This window comes from Nuphar pumila, chromosome 15 (assembly GCF_984573655.1).
Source record: "Nuphar pumila chromosome 15, dmNupPumi1.hap1.1, whole genome shotgun sequence".
Lineage (NCBI taxonomy): Eukaryota > Viridiplantae > Streptophyta > Magnoliopsida > Nymphaeales > Nymphaeaceae > Nuphar > Nuphar pumila.
This window is the reverse complement of record NC_143263.1, coordinates 1,774,048-1,792,653: the sequence shown is the minus strand read 5'-3', so window position 1 is coordinate 1,792,653 and position 18,606 is coordinate 1,774,048. Positions and strand designations below refer to the sequence as shown.

The 18,606-nt window shown below is 37.1% G+C and overlaps 1 protein-coding gene across 1 annotated transcript; it reads left to right on the top strand.

Moving 5' to 3' along the window:
- Window positions 1-11,931: 11,931 nt before the first annotated feature.
- LOC149814089 ((3S,6E)-nerolidol synthase 1-like) lies at window positions 11,932-16,776 on the top strand. Its single transcript, XM_089989533.1, has 7 exons — window positions 11,932-12,099; window positions 12,194-12,482; window positions 13,749-14,121; window positions 14,200-14,418; window positions 14,640-14,778; window positions 14,951-15,199; window positions 16,398-16,776. The coding sequence occupies exons 1-7, from the start codon at window positions 11,953-11,955 to the stop codon at window positions 16,686-16,688; spliced, it is 1,707 nt and encodes a 568-aa protein (XP_089845659.1). The 5' UTR covers window positions 11,932-11,952; the 3' UTR covers window positions 16,689-16,776.
- The last annotated feature ends 1,830 nt before the right edge of the window (window positions 16,777-18,606 follow it).

Sequence of the window (18,606 nt, the reverse complement as noted above, 5' to 3'; positions counted from 1 at the left end):
TCCTAATCGCTTTTATGGACGATTGAGAAAGATGGTTTAAGGATTTTGGGTTTTGCTTCAACGATAAAAAATGAGTTACATTCTTGAATATAAACAATTTCATTCAAAAATAAAAACAAAGACATATCATTGTCACCGTAACTTCATAACTACAAATTCACATGATTTACATGAATTACATGATTTACAACCACATTCGTATATAAAAAATATTAGTAGTTGGTTACAATGTCTATGAGCAGCTGAGGACATATCCTCTCCAAGTAAACGCGCTCAGTAGTAATGGCATCCCACTGTACCTTATTTCTCAGTAAACGAACTCTCCTGTTTTGTTAAACTCTTAACAAATCCGACAATGTGGAAATTGGGTCATGCAAAGAGGCATGACAACTAACTTGATGGTAATACTTAAAAACAGTCCACACGTGATTCCTGTGTTCCATAGCTCGCTTTCGAATTGATCTGAGTTTGTCATGAAACAGAAAATATAAGACACTACATTAAGTTTCACAAGAAATGCAAACATTCTCCCAACATTAATTACATACCAAAAGACTTGTAAAACTGAAACTATCATTCTGGGAAATCTGGTCAGAAGGATTGAAGGTTACAATGTTGGAAATTACGTCTGTAGGGTATTGCTACATGTTGAAAATTACATAAGTTAGATATTGATAAGCTTCACGTAATGCAATTTACATGGGAAGCAATATAATGTCTTACATACCTGTTCATGCGAAGGGCTTTGTTGCTTTTGATTAGAGGTTGGTTGTTTCTTAGACCTTTTCTTGCCAACCAATTCTAGTGCACCCTTTGCCCTCCAATGACTGCGATCAGAGGTAGATTTTCTTTTGATACCATTCGCTTGGTGAATGTTTTCATCATAATCAACAACGTTTACTCCTGACTTGTTGAAGATGATGTTTACGCTTCGGCGTAACTTCTTAGGAGTGTCATGGCAAGCATGATTTTCACCTATGTTGTTCGATCTCATTATCTTGAACTGATATTCATAAGCTATAACAGACTGATGGTGAATTAACTGCACGTTTTCAATTAACTATCTTGACGCTTTTCTCACGCATACATAGGCTTCTTCACTTTTCGATGCCAAATCTACAATATGCATAAATGACCTACACAGTTGTTGGTAACGGGAGGCTATGTGGCACTTCTCATCAACACCAGATTGACTGACATTATCCATATCCACCAGTCCAATCTTTGCTTGTCTCCTCCATCTTCGCATTAAATATGACTCAGGTATTTCTTGTATCTTCTCTTGATTAAGTGCCTTTAATGCATAATGACATAAAATACCTTTGAATTCATACATTTTGCATGTACATTCAACTCTTTCGTTGTCAACATTATACGTGACATGTGTTTCTTGCCTTTTCTGATGTTCTTCGCCTTCCCATAAAATATGGTATTTGTGCATATTCTCGGTTTACACGAGTCCTTCTATGTTGTAATTCATGACATGTATAACCTCTTTCTTAATTCATTCAAATACAGTTAGTGTATACAGATCTGCAGGTCACATCAATATTTTCATGCCCAAAGTTACAGGGCATGTATTGAAGCATTTCACATCTTGTTCAATCCCATTTTGTCTTAGATCGTCTACAAATAATTCATATTGTTCTATGAAGCGAAACATTGGTATACATGAATACATGGTTTTCTTCAGCGTGACATGCATAGATTCAGCTCTTTGTGTGCTTATTATACCTGCACAAAAGTATTACCTTCCATATGCCAATGCACACTTCTCTTTTTCTGCATATAAATTTTGTAACCACGGACAGTCTTCAAGGTCGTATATCTGATTCATTTCCTCCCAATCTGACATAAAGGTGATCTTGTCTACGCTCTCAAGTACACACCTTGTAAACTTTTTGTCAAACCCTGTCTTCTAATTAAATATGTATCCTATGTTCTTTGTTGCATTTTGAAAGATATGCCATAAACATAGGCGATGATGTTCATCTAGCCACACATGAAACACTGCAACCACAGTTGCGTGATCACCATCTGTAAGTACAACTTCAGGTTGCTTTCCATTTATTGCCAGTGTAAATACTCTGAACAACCACTCAAAGCTTTCTTTGGTCTGATCATATAAAAAAACGCTGCCTAATATACAACTTTGTAAGTGATGGTTCACTCCGACAAACTGCGTAAATGACTACCGTTCAGTATTAATCTTCATTGTCATATAAAAAATAAGCATATCATTGAAGCATTCATAATTTACTCTTGACTTTGAATATGCCCAAAACGTATTCACAACATATCCATCTTTATCCAGTTGCATTGCAGTAAAGAAACCATGGTCAATGTTTGATTTTTTCTGTAAGTAATTAACCAAAGAACATATTTCTCCATTCTTCATGTTATCTGTCCTCTTCCTTTTCAAGTGGTTTCTTAGATCCATAGGTGTGAATGACACATTCTCGCGATCACCATCTATGTGGACAAAAAAATTGTATGTCTTCCTTGATGCAATGCTGGCGCTATAAGCTATTTCAGCCATTGCAGCATGCACTACAATTACTTTACGATGTGACCTTAACATAAGAGTCATAAATAAAGCAGATAAATCATGATTATGATCACTGATTAAAGTATGAACTACATATTTCTCATTCAGAAGTCTTCTTAACACTATTCTCGTTGGACATCCACATCTTGATTCTGGTATGCTCCTTGTTAGATTTCGAATTAATTTCTTCCAACCTTTCTTAGAACAAACATATGTCTTTCTCAGCACGACACCCTGTGTATTTTTTGACCAATAAAACCTTCTAACACTAAAGCCAAATTTTAAGGCATAATCATTATAACATTTATATGCAGCATCCTCAGTATTAAACTGCATTCCTTCTACGGGCACATAGTCAAGTGTACTATCATGTACATTCTCAGTGCCTGCACCTTTATCAAATGTATTGTCAGGATCATTTACCTCATTATCGAATTGCATTTCTTCTGCTGGAACATTCAAGTCAAGAGTGAATCCAATGTCTGTACCATTGTTATCATGTGCATCATTAGTGCACGTGTTCACTTCTTCAAGTGCGTCATTAATACATATGTTCACTTCTTCATATCTTTCAAATGATTGAGATAGATCATCTTCATTACAACCAAATGATAAGCTCACCACTGTTATAAGCAAGATATCAATTTGCGTTAGCAAGCACATACGTTTACTATGATTTATTCAGGATGCATATAACAATGGATACCGATAAGGTTAATCTAGTCAAAGAAATGATTTAATGAATCGCAGTATAAAAGCAACTGTGGTTTGTTATTTGCTTATACTATGCACCGAGTTGTTACTTACCATGCCAATAAAAGAAACGATATGTCATATATGTGTGTTGATGATAGCGCTTTAATTATATCTACGATGGTGTGAAGCGAGTTCCATAGAAATCGCTTCACAAGCAGCGGTTTGAATACGAAAATCGCCACTGTAAGCGCGTAAAAATATATTTATACACACACACATTTTAAAAGTCTTTCTACAAATATCTTACAAATATATACTATAAAACACATAATGTCTTACAAATCGATATACATATCACATAATATATTACAAACCGATACGACAATTTAGCATAATACCTTACAAATCGACATTACAAAACACATAATATCTTACAAATCGATAAATATATCATAAAATATAATATAAATTGATACGGAAATTCAGCATAATAGCAAACAAATCGATAGTATGCTACTAAAACCGCGATTTGAGATACAATGCATATACTGAGTGAATGGAGGATACCGGATGGGGTAGATGCCCTTCCTCGCATTTGTAAACTAACATTCTTGTCAATAGGTCCCAGCGTCTTACAAATATCGCTAAGTTTTCAACCATCAAAAGGACAAGATCCACCTACAATAACAAAAAAATGTTTTAATGGTACTCAAGATGACATACGTTCTTCAACGATAGCACGGTGACATAGAAAGGTACTCACGATGCCTTAATGGCATTGGTTGGAATGTTTGTGCATCCTTGCTTTCTTCCATAATGCCTAACGACAACGAAAAAGAAGAGAAAACTGTAAAAAGAGATGGTCGACAAATTCGCGTATGACGCCCACCAATGATTGAACCTGACGATCGCGAACACGAGAATGTTTTGTAACACAAGGCAGGAACGAGAAGGCAACAATGTATTGTAAAACAAGATAAAAAACAAGGCGGGAACCTCGACTCAAGACGACGACAAAGTTTGCGTTGTCAAAGGGAGCTCCTGTTACAACAGATGGCATAAAAGTTTACTGCTTAGGGCGAAAACGAAACGTTCGGACTTTGAAGAGTTAACATCATGCTTTCTGGATGGAGGATTTTTTTTGTCCTTTTCTCGAACCGACATTTCTCTTCTTTTGAATAGAGGATATTTTTATAATTTTCTCGAACCGTCGTTTCATGGTGAGCATAGCAGGAAAGGGTACTTAAGTCTTTGCAACCATACTAGATTCCGATGCTAAGTGATGCCGACACACACGGGGATACGAGATCCATGAGCTCTTATACGTGACACTCATTGTGACCCCCGAACACGAGATGTAGCCAACGACCATCTCCGGGGGAGAACACACACCACACTCTCTGGAAGAATGCACTCTTCACTTGTGGGAGTGTAAATTGATTTCCAAGTAATCAAAGGAATTTGAATCTCTATCATAACCGTGGTTACCCATGTCATTTGAGGGGTTCTGTGTCAAGCTGAAGGCCCAGGATCGAATCCACGTAAGTTGGGTGATCGTGTCCTCAACCTAGAGTTTTAGGTATCAAGCAGGAGAGCCCATTAAGTGACGTGAAGGTTTTCCCTGGTCATCAAACAATTTTTTTTTTTGAATCTCACCGACATCTTGGTCAACAACAAAAACCTGCCCTGAAAAGGTGTGACATGTAGATTCCTCGTTCGTTCGTAGGCTGACAACCTATGTAACGACATGTGGGGATAATTTTTTATACAGACCCACCATCAGTGGCGGAGCCAGGGGTGGGCAGTCGCCCACCCCAGAAATTGAAACCGAAAAAAAAAATACTGTGCCTCCAGCGATATTTCGTAAAGAAGCAAAGAATCTGATTTTAACTCTTGTATACTAATGCCTACCGCCATGTGTGTTTTAATTTGTCTGGTGTGTGACAGACAGAAAATAAGTGTATGTTTACTTTTAATCCAGCAATCTATTTTGGATATTATCGTCCGTGGTGTGTTGTCATTTAGATGCAGTTTGTTTTAGGTGGCAAGCAGGACAACAATCAGCAAGTGGTGCTGACACGTTTATGTCTTCCCGTGGCAGCGGTATCGCATACACCCTAAGCTTCCACCTAATCTGGACCCGTGTCTGTCACTCCCCGAGTTTGAATATGCATTCAACCGGGTTCTGGATTGTGCGTTTTAAGCTTTAGAAGCTGCTTTCGGAAAGCAGCGTAATGTTCTGGTTCCTTGCTGTTTATTTGAGCTGAATGTATTCAAGACTGATCTCAAATGATTTGAGTATATTGTGATAAATATTGCTGATTTTTTTTTACATTGATAACCAATCAATTTCAATATAATTCAAAGGCTTGTTTAAGTTTTATCTCTTCACAAACGACTGTGCCTCCAACTAAATTTTTTTGGCTCCGCCATTGATCCGAATAAATGGATCGTCCTTCAAGACCATAGCATTGTCCCCGAGACCCGAGGTCTGCCCACCCAACAAAAAACTCTTGGCTCCGCCACTGCCCACCATGTATCTCAAATTCCATTTGGGTGCCACCTTTTATAAAATTGATGATGCAGTGCATGAATTATATAAGAAACTGTTGTAGACTTGTAGTCTATCTTTACCCTCGTTCAATCAACCTATATAAGTTGAATATTTTTAAATATCAAAAAATACATTTTCCTTTTTGTTTCCTTCTCTATTTTCTCCTTTCCAACTCTTCTTGTCTCCCCCCCCCCCGAACAAGGTTCAAGTAAGAACTTTAGAATATTTTAAAACTTTTTTTTGCAGTTGTATGACTAGATTAAGCAATGTTGATACTTATTTTTTTGGAAGCAGATCAGGTCATGCTGAACATGAGCGTTTTTGCTCATGCTGACATCGTGACCATCCGATTTGCATTTTAAAAAGCTCAAAAATCAATAAAACCACGTGGCATTCATCCAAAATGCAAACAGATCGACGGCCACAATGTCAGCATGAGAAAAAATGCTCATGTTCAGCATGACCTAATTTGCTTCCTATGTTTTTTACTCTCAACCGATAGAAACCACACCTGATGCCTACAGCCTACCATACCCATGGTCATCTTGCTGACAACATAAAACTCCGGGGTTAGGAACCCCCACTTCCGTGGCTAATATTGACAGTTGGCTTGCTCTCAAAGGGACAACACCCATGTAAATTGAGCCTTGACCACCCATCTAGCTATAAGCATGTGGGTTTCAAGAGTTTTTACTGGTCATAGAGGGGTTTTTCCTTTGATAAAAAAAAAGCCCATGTAAAACCATGTGCTAGAAAGGATGGAAATATATCACCAGTGTATTGATGCATTCAAAGTAGCAAGAAAAACCACACTGGCACACACGGGTCAATGTAAGGCATGGTGGTTGTGGTCCCCACCCGGGGTTTTCCTCACTTAGGCGAGGGTTCTTCGTCATAAAAAAAAAATAAAAAAAATAAAGTATCAAGGAAAACATGTGAGACCAGATGGTACTAGCTCAACAGTGCATCATCATTATTAGATGCATCCAAATAAGCATGAAAATAAATTTTGATTAGGGACAAATGACGCAAATATGTTTTATGAAATTTAGGTTGTTTTTTTTGAACATTCATATAAAGTAGGATACGGCAAAGAACCCTAAATACATGCAACCTTTATATATTGATGGTACATATGGTTACTTGAGCGGGCATAAGATGTTTACAATAGAGATTAAGTTTAAAGCTTACCTAGTTAATTATCAAGACAATATCAAACACTGAGTGAAAGTTCCAATCCAAAAAGTGCCTTTATTTATACATGACTTTTAGGAGTAAGTTCAAAATTTTCTTTTAAATAATTTTAACATGTGGAGGATTGTTGTGACTTGATTCAAAGTTATGTATTTTGTAACCATAGAATTTTGGCACAATGATCGCTTTTTGTTCCTTAAGTTTTTGCAAAATGATTTTTGAAGGAAAAAACTTAATTAAAAAAAAAGTTTAGTCATATAGTGCTCATGGAGAAGAAATTCAAAGGATTTAAAAAGCAGAAAATAATCTTATTGTATTGCTAATTTGACCCGATTCTCTAAAAAATCCTATAATTTTGTATATTATGTTCAAAATCACAAATATCTAACATCATCAGGACCTTCTTACCCTTTACATATTTGATCTATTGTTCCATTTAGGGTGTGTTTGAATGTCTCGATAGGATTAGGATCTGATGTAGCACGAACATGCTGATGTGGCAGTAAAATCTTGGGCTAGATATTATGTCAAATATGAGGCTACCTTGGATATGAGATCTTCACTTTTTATGCAAAACGTCACGATTTTGTTGTACTTTTTATGAATCGAAGAAACACCAAAACCTATGATTTTTGTTCGTGAGGGAGAAAAATCGGAAAGTATATTGGCAAGTAAAATACACGCAAAAAAAAATGATATTTTTAAAGTACATCGCTAATATTTAGAACCTCACACTATTCTATCACCATATTAATGCCACCTTAGCTTAGATTTCTTTTTCGAGAGAAATAATCTGTCAATGTATCACGGAATTCTTTTCAAGAAAAGAAAATGAGGACAATTAAACATTCGTGGCTTCGTGTGGGACCATGTGCTAGAAAGGATGGAAATATATCACCAGTGTATTGATGCATTCAAAGTAGCAAGAAAAACCTCACTGGCACACACGGGTGTGTCTTTAGCTTTCAGAGGTGGTCAATGTAAGGCATGGTGGTTGTGGTCCCCACCCGGGGTTTTCCTCACTTGGGCTAGGGTTCTTCGTCATAAAAATAAAAAATAAAAAAAATAAAGTATCAAGGAAAACATGTGAGACCAGATGGTACTAGCTCAACAGTGCATCATCATTATTAGATGCATCCAAACAAGCATGAAAATAAATTTTGATTAGGAACAAATGACGCAAATATGTTTTATGAAGTTTAGGCTGTTTTTTTTTAACATTCATATAAAGTAGGATACGGCAAAGAACCCTAAATACATGCAACCTTTATATATTGATGGTACATATGGTTACTTGAACCGGCATAAGATGTTTACAATAGAGATTAAGTTTAAAGCTTACCTAGTTAATTATCAAGACAATATCAAACACTGAGTGAAAGTTCCAATCCAAAAAGTGCCTTTATTTATACATGACTTTTAGGAGTAAGTTCAAAATTTTCTTTTAAATAATTTTAACATGTGGAGGATTGTTGTGACTTGACTCAAAGTTATGTATTTTGGAACCATAGAATTTTGGCACAATGATCGCTTTTTTTCCCTTAAGTTTTTGCAAAATGATTTCTGAAGGAAAAAACTTATTTAAAAAAAAAAAGTTTAGTCATATAGTGCTCATGGAGAAGAAATTCAAAAGATTTAAAAAGCAGAAAATAATCTTATTGTATTGCTAATTTGACCCGATTCTCTAAAAAATCCTATAATTTTGTATATTATGTTCAAAATCACAAATATCTAACATCATTAGGACCTTCTTACCCTTTACATATTTGATCTATTGTTCCATTTAGGGTGTGTTTGAATGTCTCGATAGGATTAGGATCTGATGTAGCACGAACATGCTGATGTGGCAGTAAAATCTTGGGCTAGATATTACCTCAAATCTGAGGCTACCTTGGATATGAGATCTTCACTTTTTTATGCAAAACGTCACGATGTTGTTGTACTTTTTATGAATCGAAGAAACACCAAAACCTATGATTTTTGTTTGTGAGGGAGAAAAATCGGAAAGTATATTGGCAAGTAAAAAAAATGATATTTTTAAAGTACGTCGCTAATATTTAGAACCTCACACTATTCTATCACCATATTAATGCCACCTTAGCTTAGATTTCTTTTTCGAGAGAAATAATCTGTCAATGTATCGCGGAATTCTTTTCAAGAAAAGAAAATGAGGACAATTAACATTCTTGGCTTCGTGTGCAATCATATTACACAAAAAGCAAAAAAAAAAAATTTGCATTTTACGCTTCCGATGCTCATTTACTTTTGTTTAACAAACAGAATACCCCAACCAAGATTGTAAGGCACGTCAAACAAGTGCCCGGTGGTGGAGTGAAACCAAAAAAGGACGATGGCACTTGTTGCAAACATTATGTGGAGTTAATCGACAGGCTCTATGGTAAACTTTGTGAAAACACACTCACACAAGACAAAATCTAATTGGTTGGGTCAATTATCATGACTTACGTCCACGGAACCGGGCCCTCGCAAAAGCTCTCATTAAGACTATATATATATATATATATTTCCTTTTTGTACACGTTTTTCTTGGAGGATCTCTTTTAATAATGGTATGTTTGCTTATTTTTCATATTTGAAAATTTGGTCTTCTCTTTGAGACCTGATGAATCACGTTACTGCCTCCTGTGTGTCCTCTTCGTTTCATCTTCACTAGAACCTCTGGGACCCTGCTTGCTAATTCCACCATATTCACATGCTCCTTAATTATGTGGGGTCCTGGCTTCCTATTATGTGAGTCACATAACCTAAATTATTTTTCCTTTCATTTTTTGTTTGTTTGTTTGTGATACTGCTTTTCAGAAATACGAAGGTCCGGTCTATATATTCTCTTGCCTGTTTTGTGTAATTTCAAGATCGCAGATCCACGACGTCTTGTGTATCTTGTGTTATCTATTTAAACATGTGATGCATGACCAACTGCAATCCGTACAGATCAATCGATAGACCTTGGTTTGCTTTATCCAAATTATCTCACAAGAAACTGAGAGGAAAGTCTTCGATGCGTCAGATTCTTTTTTTGGTGGGTACAATAGGATCGTCCACAATATTAGTCAATTAACACTCAAGTTCTTGCAAAAGCTGGTTTGAGTCCAAATAGCATCTAAGCCATAGCTCCTAACTCGATTCCTCTTTGAAGGTTGGCCTTTTAGAGTTTTTCAAATTGAGCGAATGAACTTCCAAGGCCTTGTTTGAGATAGGTAACTGGGATGGGCGTTTATAGAGTTATGAATTAAAGGAAGTGGCAACTGTTTTCCAGCTAATGCCGACTCCTTTTTTTTTTTTTTTGAGAGAGAGAGAGAGAGAGAGGCAAGCTGGGGTTAGGCAGACCCCTACCAAATATCTGTTAAGCCCCATGTGGCAGAGGGATTCGAATATGGGCCTTCAACTTGGCACAGGACCCCGCTTATCACATGGGATACCACCTCGGCTGTCCATTCTTTAATGTAAATACAAAGAAGAAAGGGCCTCACTTTTATTCCAATTGCATAAATGCGCATCCTATGAGAGAGTGGTGTGTGCACCCCAAGAACACGCATTGTACCCACTGAGCACTGTGTGGCGCTCAGTGAGGTGTACGGGGAGACGTACACCACCGTACATCAGCCTGCATGATGTATGGCTCCCCCGTGCACCCCACTGAGCGCCACTGGGCGCTCAATGGGGACCCAGGAACACGCACTGTAGCTACAGTGCATGTTCCTGGGGAAAACATATAACCTGCCCGCGCATCCTAGCATCGAGATTCCAAACAGGACCACCATGAGTGTTTAATCAAGATTTTGCCTCAGGAACACCAAATGCATAAACGCCCATCCCAGTGCAGAGATTCCAAACAGGCCCTAAGGCACTAGTACAAATACTGCAAGACTCAATTGAGTTGCATGCAACTCATCACAACTCACAAAAAGGCTCAAAAGACAAATCCATTTACACTTTGGCCAACTCACGATACTTAAGACTGTTGAATATACACAGTTACAGAGCCTAGCCAACTTTACAAGACCAGAACTAACAAAATATAATGAAATTCCTAATGCAAATTCAACAACCCTTTCTCTCCGCCTTTTACAAGGGTTGCCCTCAACATTGCACAGATGTCTCAACTAATGTACCAATGTGAAAAGGACGACCGCCTCTTGGCCTTGGAAGGTGGAAGGCCACATCGTTGATATCATTTCAAAGTGATTTTGCTTTCGTTCAAAATGCCCTTAGCTTCCACGGTTTCTCTTTCCTATGAGGCTGCAATTCGTAGAAAACATTTTTCCACAACCTTTCATGGAGGAAAGTTTCTTATAAAAAAGTACACTTTTTGGAAAAAGTCTCTGAACTAAAATGTCTCTCTTGCTTCTAAGGGTCAAATAATTGTACGGATCTTTCATTTTGCACCACCTTTTCTACATGATTTCAAGCTTGCTAAAAAAAACTACTTTTCCATCTTGGTGCCAAGCATCTATCAAAAATCTAGTTTTGGTACCATATCACCAATTGATACTTAGATTGCATCGACAAGGATGGGGATAAGCTTCACCCACCACTCTATTTCACGCCTCCACTCCAATTCCATTGCCAGTCATGGAGGCCATATTTTTTGCTTGATCACCCTCAGGTTGGGATAGACATTTGATTAGTAGTGTTTTATTTCATCTTCCTGTCTCCCGAATGCCCAAGCCGACCTCATGTTTTTAATGGACAGCCCACGTGCCTCAATAATGAAAGGAAACGAAAATCTCTTGCTCAACGCAATCCAACTCATGTATAAATATGAGAACCATCGATCCACTTGTTCAAGCATAAGAATCCTTGAAAGTCAAATCCTTTTCACTCAGCAAAAGGAAACTTCCCTTTAATGGACGCCATGTCACCTTGTTGCTGCACCCTTTTACCCTCTAGACTTTGCCAACCAAAGTTTGCCCAAGGACTGTCAAAAATCTCATGGAGGATGGTTCAGCAAAGGGTGATGCGCAGAACTATCGGTACTGTATCTTGCTACCAAAACCAAGATACCATCATCCCTTGCTTGACTTCCAACTATCGTAGCAGCACCTTGGAGGATAACTTGGTCGCCTCACTAGCTAGAGAGCACAAGGTAAGCACATGTTAGGAGTGTATCATTCATTTCATTTACCAATTAAGCTAGCATTATGGACTCAGAATTTTGAAATTGGTCAATATTGAAACAGTATGTATCCATGCAAAGGATGGAGGAGTTGAAGAAGAAAGTGAGGCAAGTGCTCAAATCTACTTCAAATACCTCAGAATGTTTGGATTTAGTGGATGCCCTCCAACGTCTGGGAATCGCTGATCATTTTGAGGAGGACATCGGATCCATCTTGAGATCTGTCTATGATAATATTAGTGGTGATCAAGATAGCTGTGGTGAGGATATTGGTGAGGGTAATGATCATGATTTACATGTTGTGTCGCTTATATTCAGATTGCTGAGGCAACATGGTTGGAATGTGTCCCCTGGTAAGGAATGCTTTTTTCCTTTTTGATCTTTTTTTTTCTTTTAATACTTGCATAGTTTAGCCGTCCCTTCATATGGCGAGGCTCTAGATAAATGAGGTTTGCACTAAAAATATTTTTAGGTAAATAAGATGAATAACGGCATAGAAATATGTATATATTTAAACTACACTATAATTTTCATTTAAAACATATAAGAAATTACCTTGTATACGGCTTTTGATTGAAGAAGAAAACCGTAGAATTGATTGTCGTATCTTGTATACCAATATATCTAGTGAGAAAAAGACGAAAAGAAAAAAGGAGAGCTAATTTACCATGTTAAAGGTTGCGAAAAAAATGAAGCCTATCATTTAGAAAGAAAGTTGAACAAGTTTTGACAAACATATAAGAGAGAGAACATGCCGTTTGATAGGGTCATGCACATTTTACCATGCGGCTAAGTAATTCTTGAAAAAAAGAAAAAAAAAAAGTGATGGTTGACAATTGAGAAAAGTTAAAGAGGGGGCATGTGTCTTTTAAAATACCGATCACAATAATTTAGTCAATTTAAAATTTTGATTTTTGGACAACCTTTGGGAAGGGATGCTATAGTAACAAGCTTTTTACTGTAATAGTAAAGCCAAAACTGAAAAAGAATGAAGATACGTTGGAAAACCTCACAATTTTCACAAATTTCATCACTTGTCCACCGTGAGGGTGAGGCACTTATATTAACTTTTTTTATAACAAAAGGAGTACACTTACCCTTTGAATACAACCAATTTAAGATATCGATACAGCTATTGATTTACAAACTGTTACAAGATTTACATTTTGTGAAGATAAGAGATCAGCCGACTTTCTTTTCTGCTGAACTATCACTTGCTTTTTCTGTTGGACTCTTACCTTTATCGTATGAGAATCTGTTGGACCTGCCTTGTATGCGCTTATCAGTATCGTTGGGCCTTCATGATATATCCTTCATCATTATCGCATATGATGGAGTCCAAACTGTTCACCTTTCTTATATGTTTCTGTGGTAAATCTTGTGATTTACCTGTTTCCTTAACAAAAACAACAATTTAGAATTCCTTTAATATCCTTTGAATAATTTTAACATCTAGAAAAAGAACAGAGGCAGCAATTTTTTTTGTCACGGTTACCTTTCATTTTTATTTTATATATTGTATGGAATGGTTCAGTAATAATAATAATATCGAGAGCATTCCAGTATTAATTTCCCATTATGTGCTTGGAACTGATTTTTTTGTTTCATATGCTTATTAGGAGTGCTTGACAATTTTAAAGATGGAGAAGGAAGATTCAAGAAAGAATTGACACAAGATGTAAGGGGGATGTTGAGCTTATATGAAGCTTCTCATCTTAGCATTGATGGGGAAGTCACACTAGATGAGGCCAAATTCTTCACTACCACACATCTGAAAGCTTTGGTTCCACACTTACAACCTTACCAAGCCAAAAAAATAGCCCGAGCCTTGGAACAACCCTTGCATACCAGCTTGCCTGGATCTGAGGCCAGACGTTACATTGAAGAATGCCAAGAAAAGAATGGGAAGCATGATATTTTGATAGAGCTAGCAAAGTTGGATTTTGATTACACACAATCCTTGTACCAAAAAGAGCTAGAGGAGATCTCAAAGTAAGCAGACGGGTCAAATCTTATGATTTTACTGTGTTGTTGGAATTTTGCAGGTTTTAATTGGATCCATCTTGCTAGGTGGTGGAGAAACTTGGGATTAGCTGAAGAGTTAGAGTTTGCAAGGGACCAAGTTTTAGTATGGGCAATGTGGCCTCTAGCAATGCTCCCAGAGTCGCAATACTCAAATTGTAGGATTGAAGTCACAAAAGTGGTTGCTTTAATCTATACAATTGATGATATCTATGATGTTTATGGCTCAATGGATGATCTAATTCTTTTCACTGAAGTAATTAATAGGTGAGACATCACTTGCTTTGAGAACAATGTTTCCTTGGAATGCGAACCAAAAAGCAGTCTGTATATGTTGAGTCAGCATTGGCTTGGTCCACATTAATTTTGTGTTCATCAAGCAAGGCTTGGCTGAGCCTGAGTACCAACATTAGGATTTTGACCCAAAAGAAAAATATCAATTAATCAATTATAGTGTGTTCACTAATTGCTACCTCATTGATTCTCAGGTGGGACCTAAGTTTTGTAAATCAACTTCCTAGCTACATGAAGACATGTTTCACGGCCTTACATGATGTCACCGAAGAGATAGGACACCATGTCCACAAAAAACATGGATGGAATGCCCTTGACAAGTTGAAAAAAGTGGTACATGGACATGCAGACCTTGCCCTTAATTGTTACCGCATTGATTTATTAATATTCTCCTATTTTATTTTTTTAGGATTTTTACTTTTACTAGGATTTTACTTGTTTTTTGCTTAAAAAAAGAGAAGTCTTCTTGATATAAAAAATGACATTATTTTTTTTTGTGATATAGTGGATGACTTTGTGTCAAGCATACTTAGAAGAAGCAAGGTGGCGTAATACAAGATATGTGCCAAAGACAAATGAATACCTTAGGAACAGAGTTGTGAGCACCGGCCTGCATGTTGTTCTAGTGCACATCTATTTTCTCATGGGCCATGAGCCAAAAGCTGGGACAGTAGATGTATTGGATGAGAGTCAAGGGCTCATCTGGTATTCTGCAATGATTCTTAGAATGTGGGATGACTTTGGAAGCACCACAGTAAGTCTTCTTTTTTTTTTTTTTTTACAGGCAAACCCCGATTACCACATGGGTAACCACGGTATTATAATAATAGTATTCATTTTCTTTTCTTTTTTTTTTGAAAGGCAAGCTGAGGTTAGGCAGACCCCACCAGTTATTATTCAAGTGTAAACGTCCCACCATATACGGAGACTTGCACTGACAACTCGTATAAACCATTCTGCGTTTGGTCCCTTTTTTTTTTTACTTAAGACATGCTCCTTTTGCCGCTTGTAGATTAACATCTTTGAACGTGTCTCATATGAAAAGCATTTTAATCATCACTATTAGGCATGCACCACCCCAATTGGTCGCCGGTGTGGCCAGCAGGGTAGTTGTGAGGGTGCTGATTTGCCCGATCAAACTCCAGTGGCACATGTGTGTGTCCTTAGCTTTCAGAGGTTGGTGATGCAAAGCAGGGTGGTCGTGGATCCCGACTTGAGGTTTTCCTCACATCAGCAAGGTTCTTCATCATCCAATAATAATAACAATAATAATAGCTATTAGGGAGGCTCATTGTTTGCAATATGCAAAAAAATGTTAAATGATCAATACATGATTAAAAAAGTTTTGTATTTAAAAAAGGCATAAAAGAATGAGTTACAAGGTTAACCGGCAAATTATATATACAGGTTAATTAAATTAAATTTTAATTTTATAACATGAGGGCAGAATTAAAACAGACACTCACGCGCGAGATTTTCTGCAAAAATCAACTTAAGGTATAGGAAAGTCGAGGTTCAAATTAAGATTGCTTCTCATCCGAATCTGAGATCCAATAAAACCTGATTCATACTTGAGTTTTCTAAAAAGTGCTTTTTAAATATAATTTTTGTTGTCTTCCATAGATTCTCCTCAAAAGAATGAGTTTGTTACTTACATTTTGGAAAAGACAATAATTTTTTTTTTTGGAAAAAGTCCATTTAAGATATGGGCCTCTATATATTTTCCAGAAAACTGCCAGTCTATAATATTTTTCTTTCTTATTGAAGATGAATGAATATTTTTCAATTTCAATTTCCAAAGACAATACAGAAACCAAAGAAGAAAGAAGAACGATGTTTTTCAAGATGATAGATGTTGACTTGAGGTCTCACTTGGGAGAAGTTTGTAGGAACGCTTTGGCTCATCATTTTCAAATATTGTAAATGAGAGACTTGCAATTAATGTTGGGCAGGAGGAGAAGGAAAGGGGATATGATGCATCTTACATAGACTGCCACATGAAGGAACATGGCGTGTCCGAAGAAGATGCGCGAGAGGAGGTTAAGAAGCTGATCAGCTATGCATGGAAGAAGCTCAACAGAGAGTGCCTTCTCTCCAACAACACTTTCCCTCCGTGCTTTGCAAGGGTTGCCCTCAACGCTGCCCGGATGTGTCAAGTGATGTACAAATGCGAAAAGGATGAGCGTCTCTTGGCCTTGGAAGGCCACATCAAAACGTTGCTCGTTGACAGTATTACAGTCTGATCTTTGCCTGCTTTCAACTCCGAATCTTTGCCTGCCTTCAACTCCGTTTTTTCATGCCTTCCCCTGTTCCTTCTTATTACCAATAAAACATATGAAAAGAAAAGCTTGTTCTTATTATAATGATTTCTACTTTGAGGTTGGTGAGAAAGTAAGGAATTTAGTGGTTTCCACTAACAAGCTATTTTTTTTTAATGGGGGGCTCCGCTTGTCTATTAGGAGCAGCTAGTGCATGTCACGTTCAGATCTCAATTGTATCATTGTATAACTGTTAGGTCTGCCTAACCCAAGCTTGCCTTTTCGGAAAAAACTAAGAAGCTAGTTTTTCTTAGTTAATAGTCATAGAAGAATGCACCCGTAGGAGTGTAAATAGATTTTCACACTTAATCAAGGAATTTGAATCTCTATCATAACCGTGGTTACCCATGTCATTTGAGGGGTCCTGTGTCAAGCTGAAGGCCCTGGATCGAATCCAAGTAAGTTGGGTGATCGTGTCCTCAACCTAGAGTAGAGTTTTAGGTATCAAGCAGGAGAGCCCCATTAAGTGACGTGAAGGTTTTCCCTGGTCATAAAAAAAAAATTTGAATCTCACCGACATCTTGGTCAACAACAAAAACCTGCCCTGAAAAGGTGTGCCATGTAGATTCCTCATTCGTTCGTAGGCTGGCAACCTATGTAACGACGTGTGGGATAATTTTTTATACAGACCCACCACCTTGTATCTCAAATTCCATTTGGGTGCCACTGCCACCTTTTATAAAATTGATGAGGCAGTGAAAGGATTATATAAGGAACTGTTGTAGTCTATCTTTACCCTCGTTCAATCAACCTATATAAGTTGAATATTTTAAAAATATCAAAAAATACATTTTCCCTTTTTGTTTCCATCTCTATTTCTCCTTTCAGGCTCATTTGGTCTCCCCTCAACAAGTGTAAAGTAAGAACTTCAGAATATTTTAAAACTTTTTTTTGCAGTTGTGTAACTAGGTTAACCCATGTTCGTACTTTTTTTTCTACTCACAACCCAAAGAAATCACACAGTACCAGACATGATGACTTGGTCTCTCAGCCTACCATACCTATGGTCATTTTGCTGACAGCATAAAACTTCGATGTTAGCTTGCTCAAAGGGACGACGCCCATGTAAATTGAACCTTGAGACCACCCATCTAGCGGCCAAGGCTCCACCCCACTACGCAAACCCCCTTTGGGGTTAACACAAGGTTCTTAGTTGATCACAATTATTAGAAAAGCCTAAAACTTATCAGAAATTTCAGAAAAAGGGGTAGCTGACATCTAATTTTAAAGAAAAGGTGGGTCTATCTCATAAAATTACTCTAATATGCATCGGGGTTGAAGCTTATTGTACTCTAATTAGTAGACTCACTTTCATTTTTGTTAATTACAACTGTTGGTTCCAGGCATTAGAACACTCAGCTTGTAAGCAACTTTTTCTTTTTCAGCAGATCATTTGGTATATTTTACTTTTTTTATTATTGAATAAGATGTATTTGTTTTTTTTTTGTTATGAATGATGAACAATTGTAATAAAGAGTTGACTTATGGAAATAAAATGAAAAAAAAAATGCTATGTTTTCTCTGTGTAAACTTTGTATTCTTTCCCTCTGGAAAGTAATACCAACCAAACTCGGACTCCTGAGGTCCCAGATCAGGGCGTTACATATACATTTATCAAGATTGAAAGAAAAAATAATAGGGATCATTAACATATCGATAAATTTAAAACATTATAATTTAAATCATATATGGCATCTTTGGCTTATTTCCCACAATTCTGGCACACATGCATTTGTGGAACCAAGGTCAGAAGTTAGTGGAAGTCGCCGAACCGGGCTCGACTCGATATTGGATATAATATTTGAAAAATGGGTTTGGATTGGGGTCTAAATCCTATGTCTGT

Bases quoted from the DNA above. Each gene is read 5' to 3' on its own strand.
- LOC149814089 (XM_089989533.1), top strand. From the start codon at position 11,953: ATGGTTCAGCAAAGGGTGATGCGCAGAACTATCGGTACTGTATCTTGC. The intron at 14,122-14,199 runs GTAAGCAGACGG...CCATCTTGCTAG, and splicing joins GAGCTAGAGGAGATCTCAAA to GTGGTGGAGAAACTTGGGAT. The intron at 15,200-16,397 runs GTAAGTCTTCTT...AATGTTGGGCAG, and splicing joins ATGACTTTGGAAGCACCACA to GAGGAGAAGGAAAGGGGATA.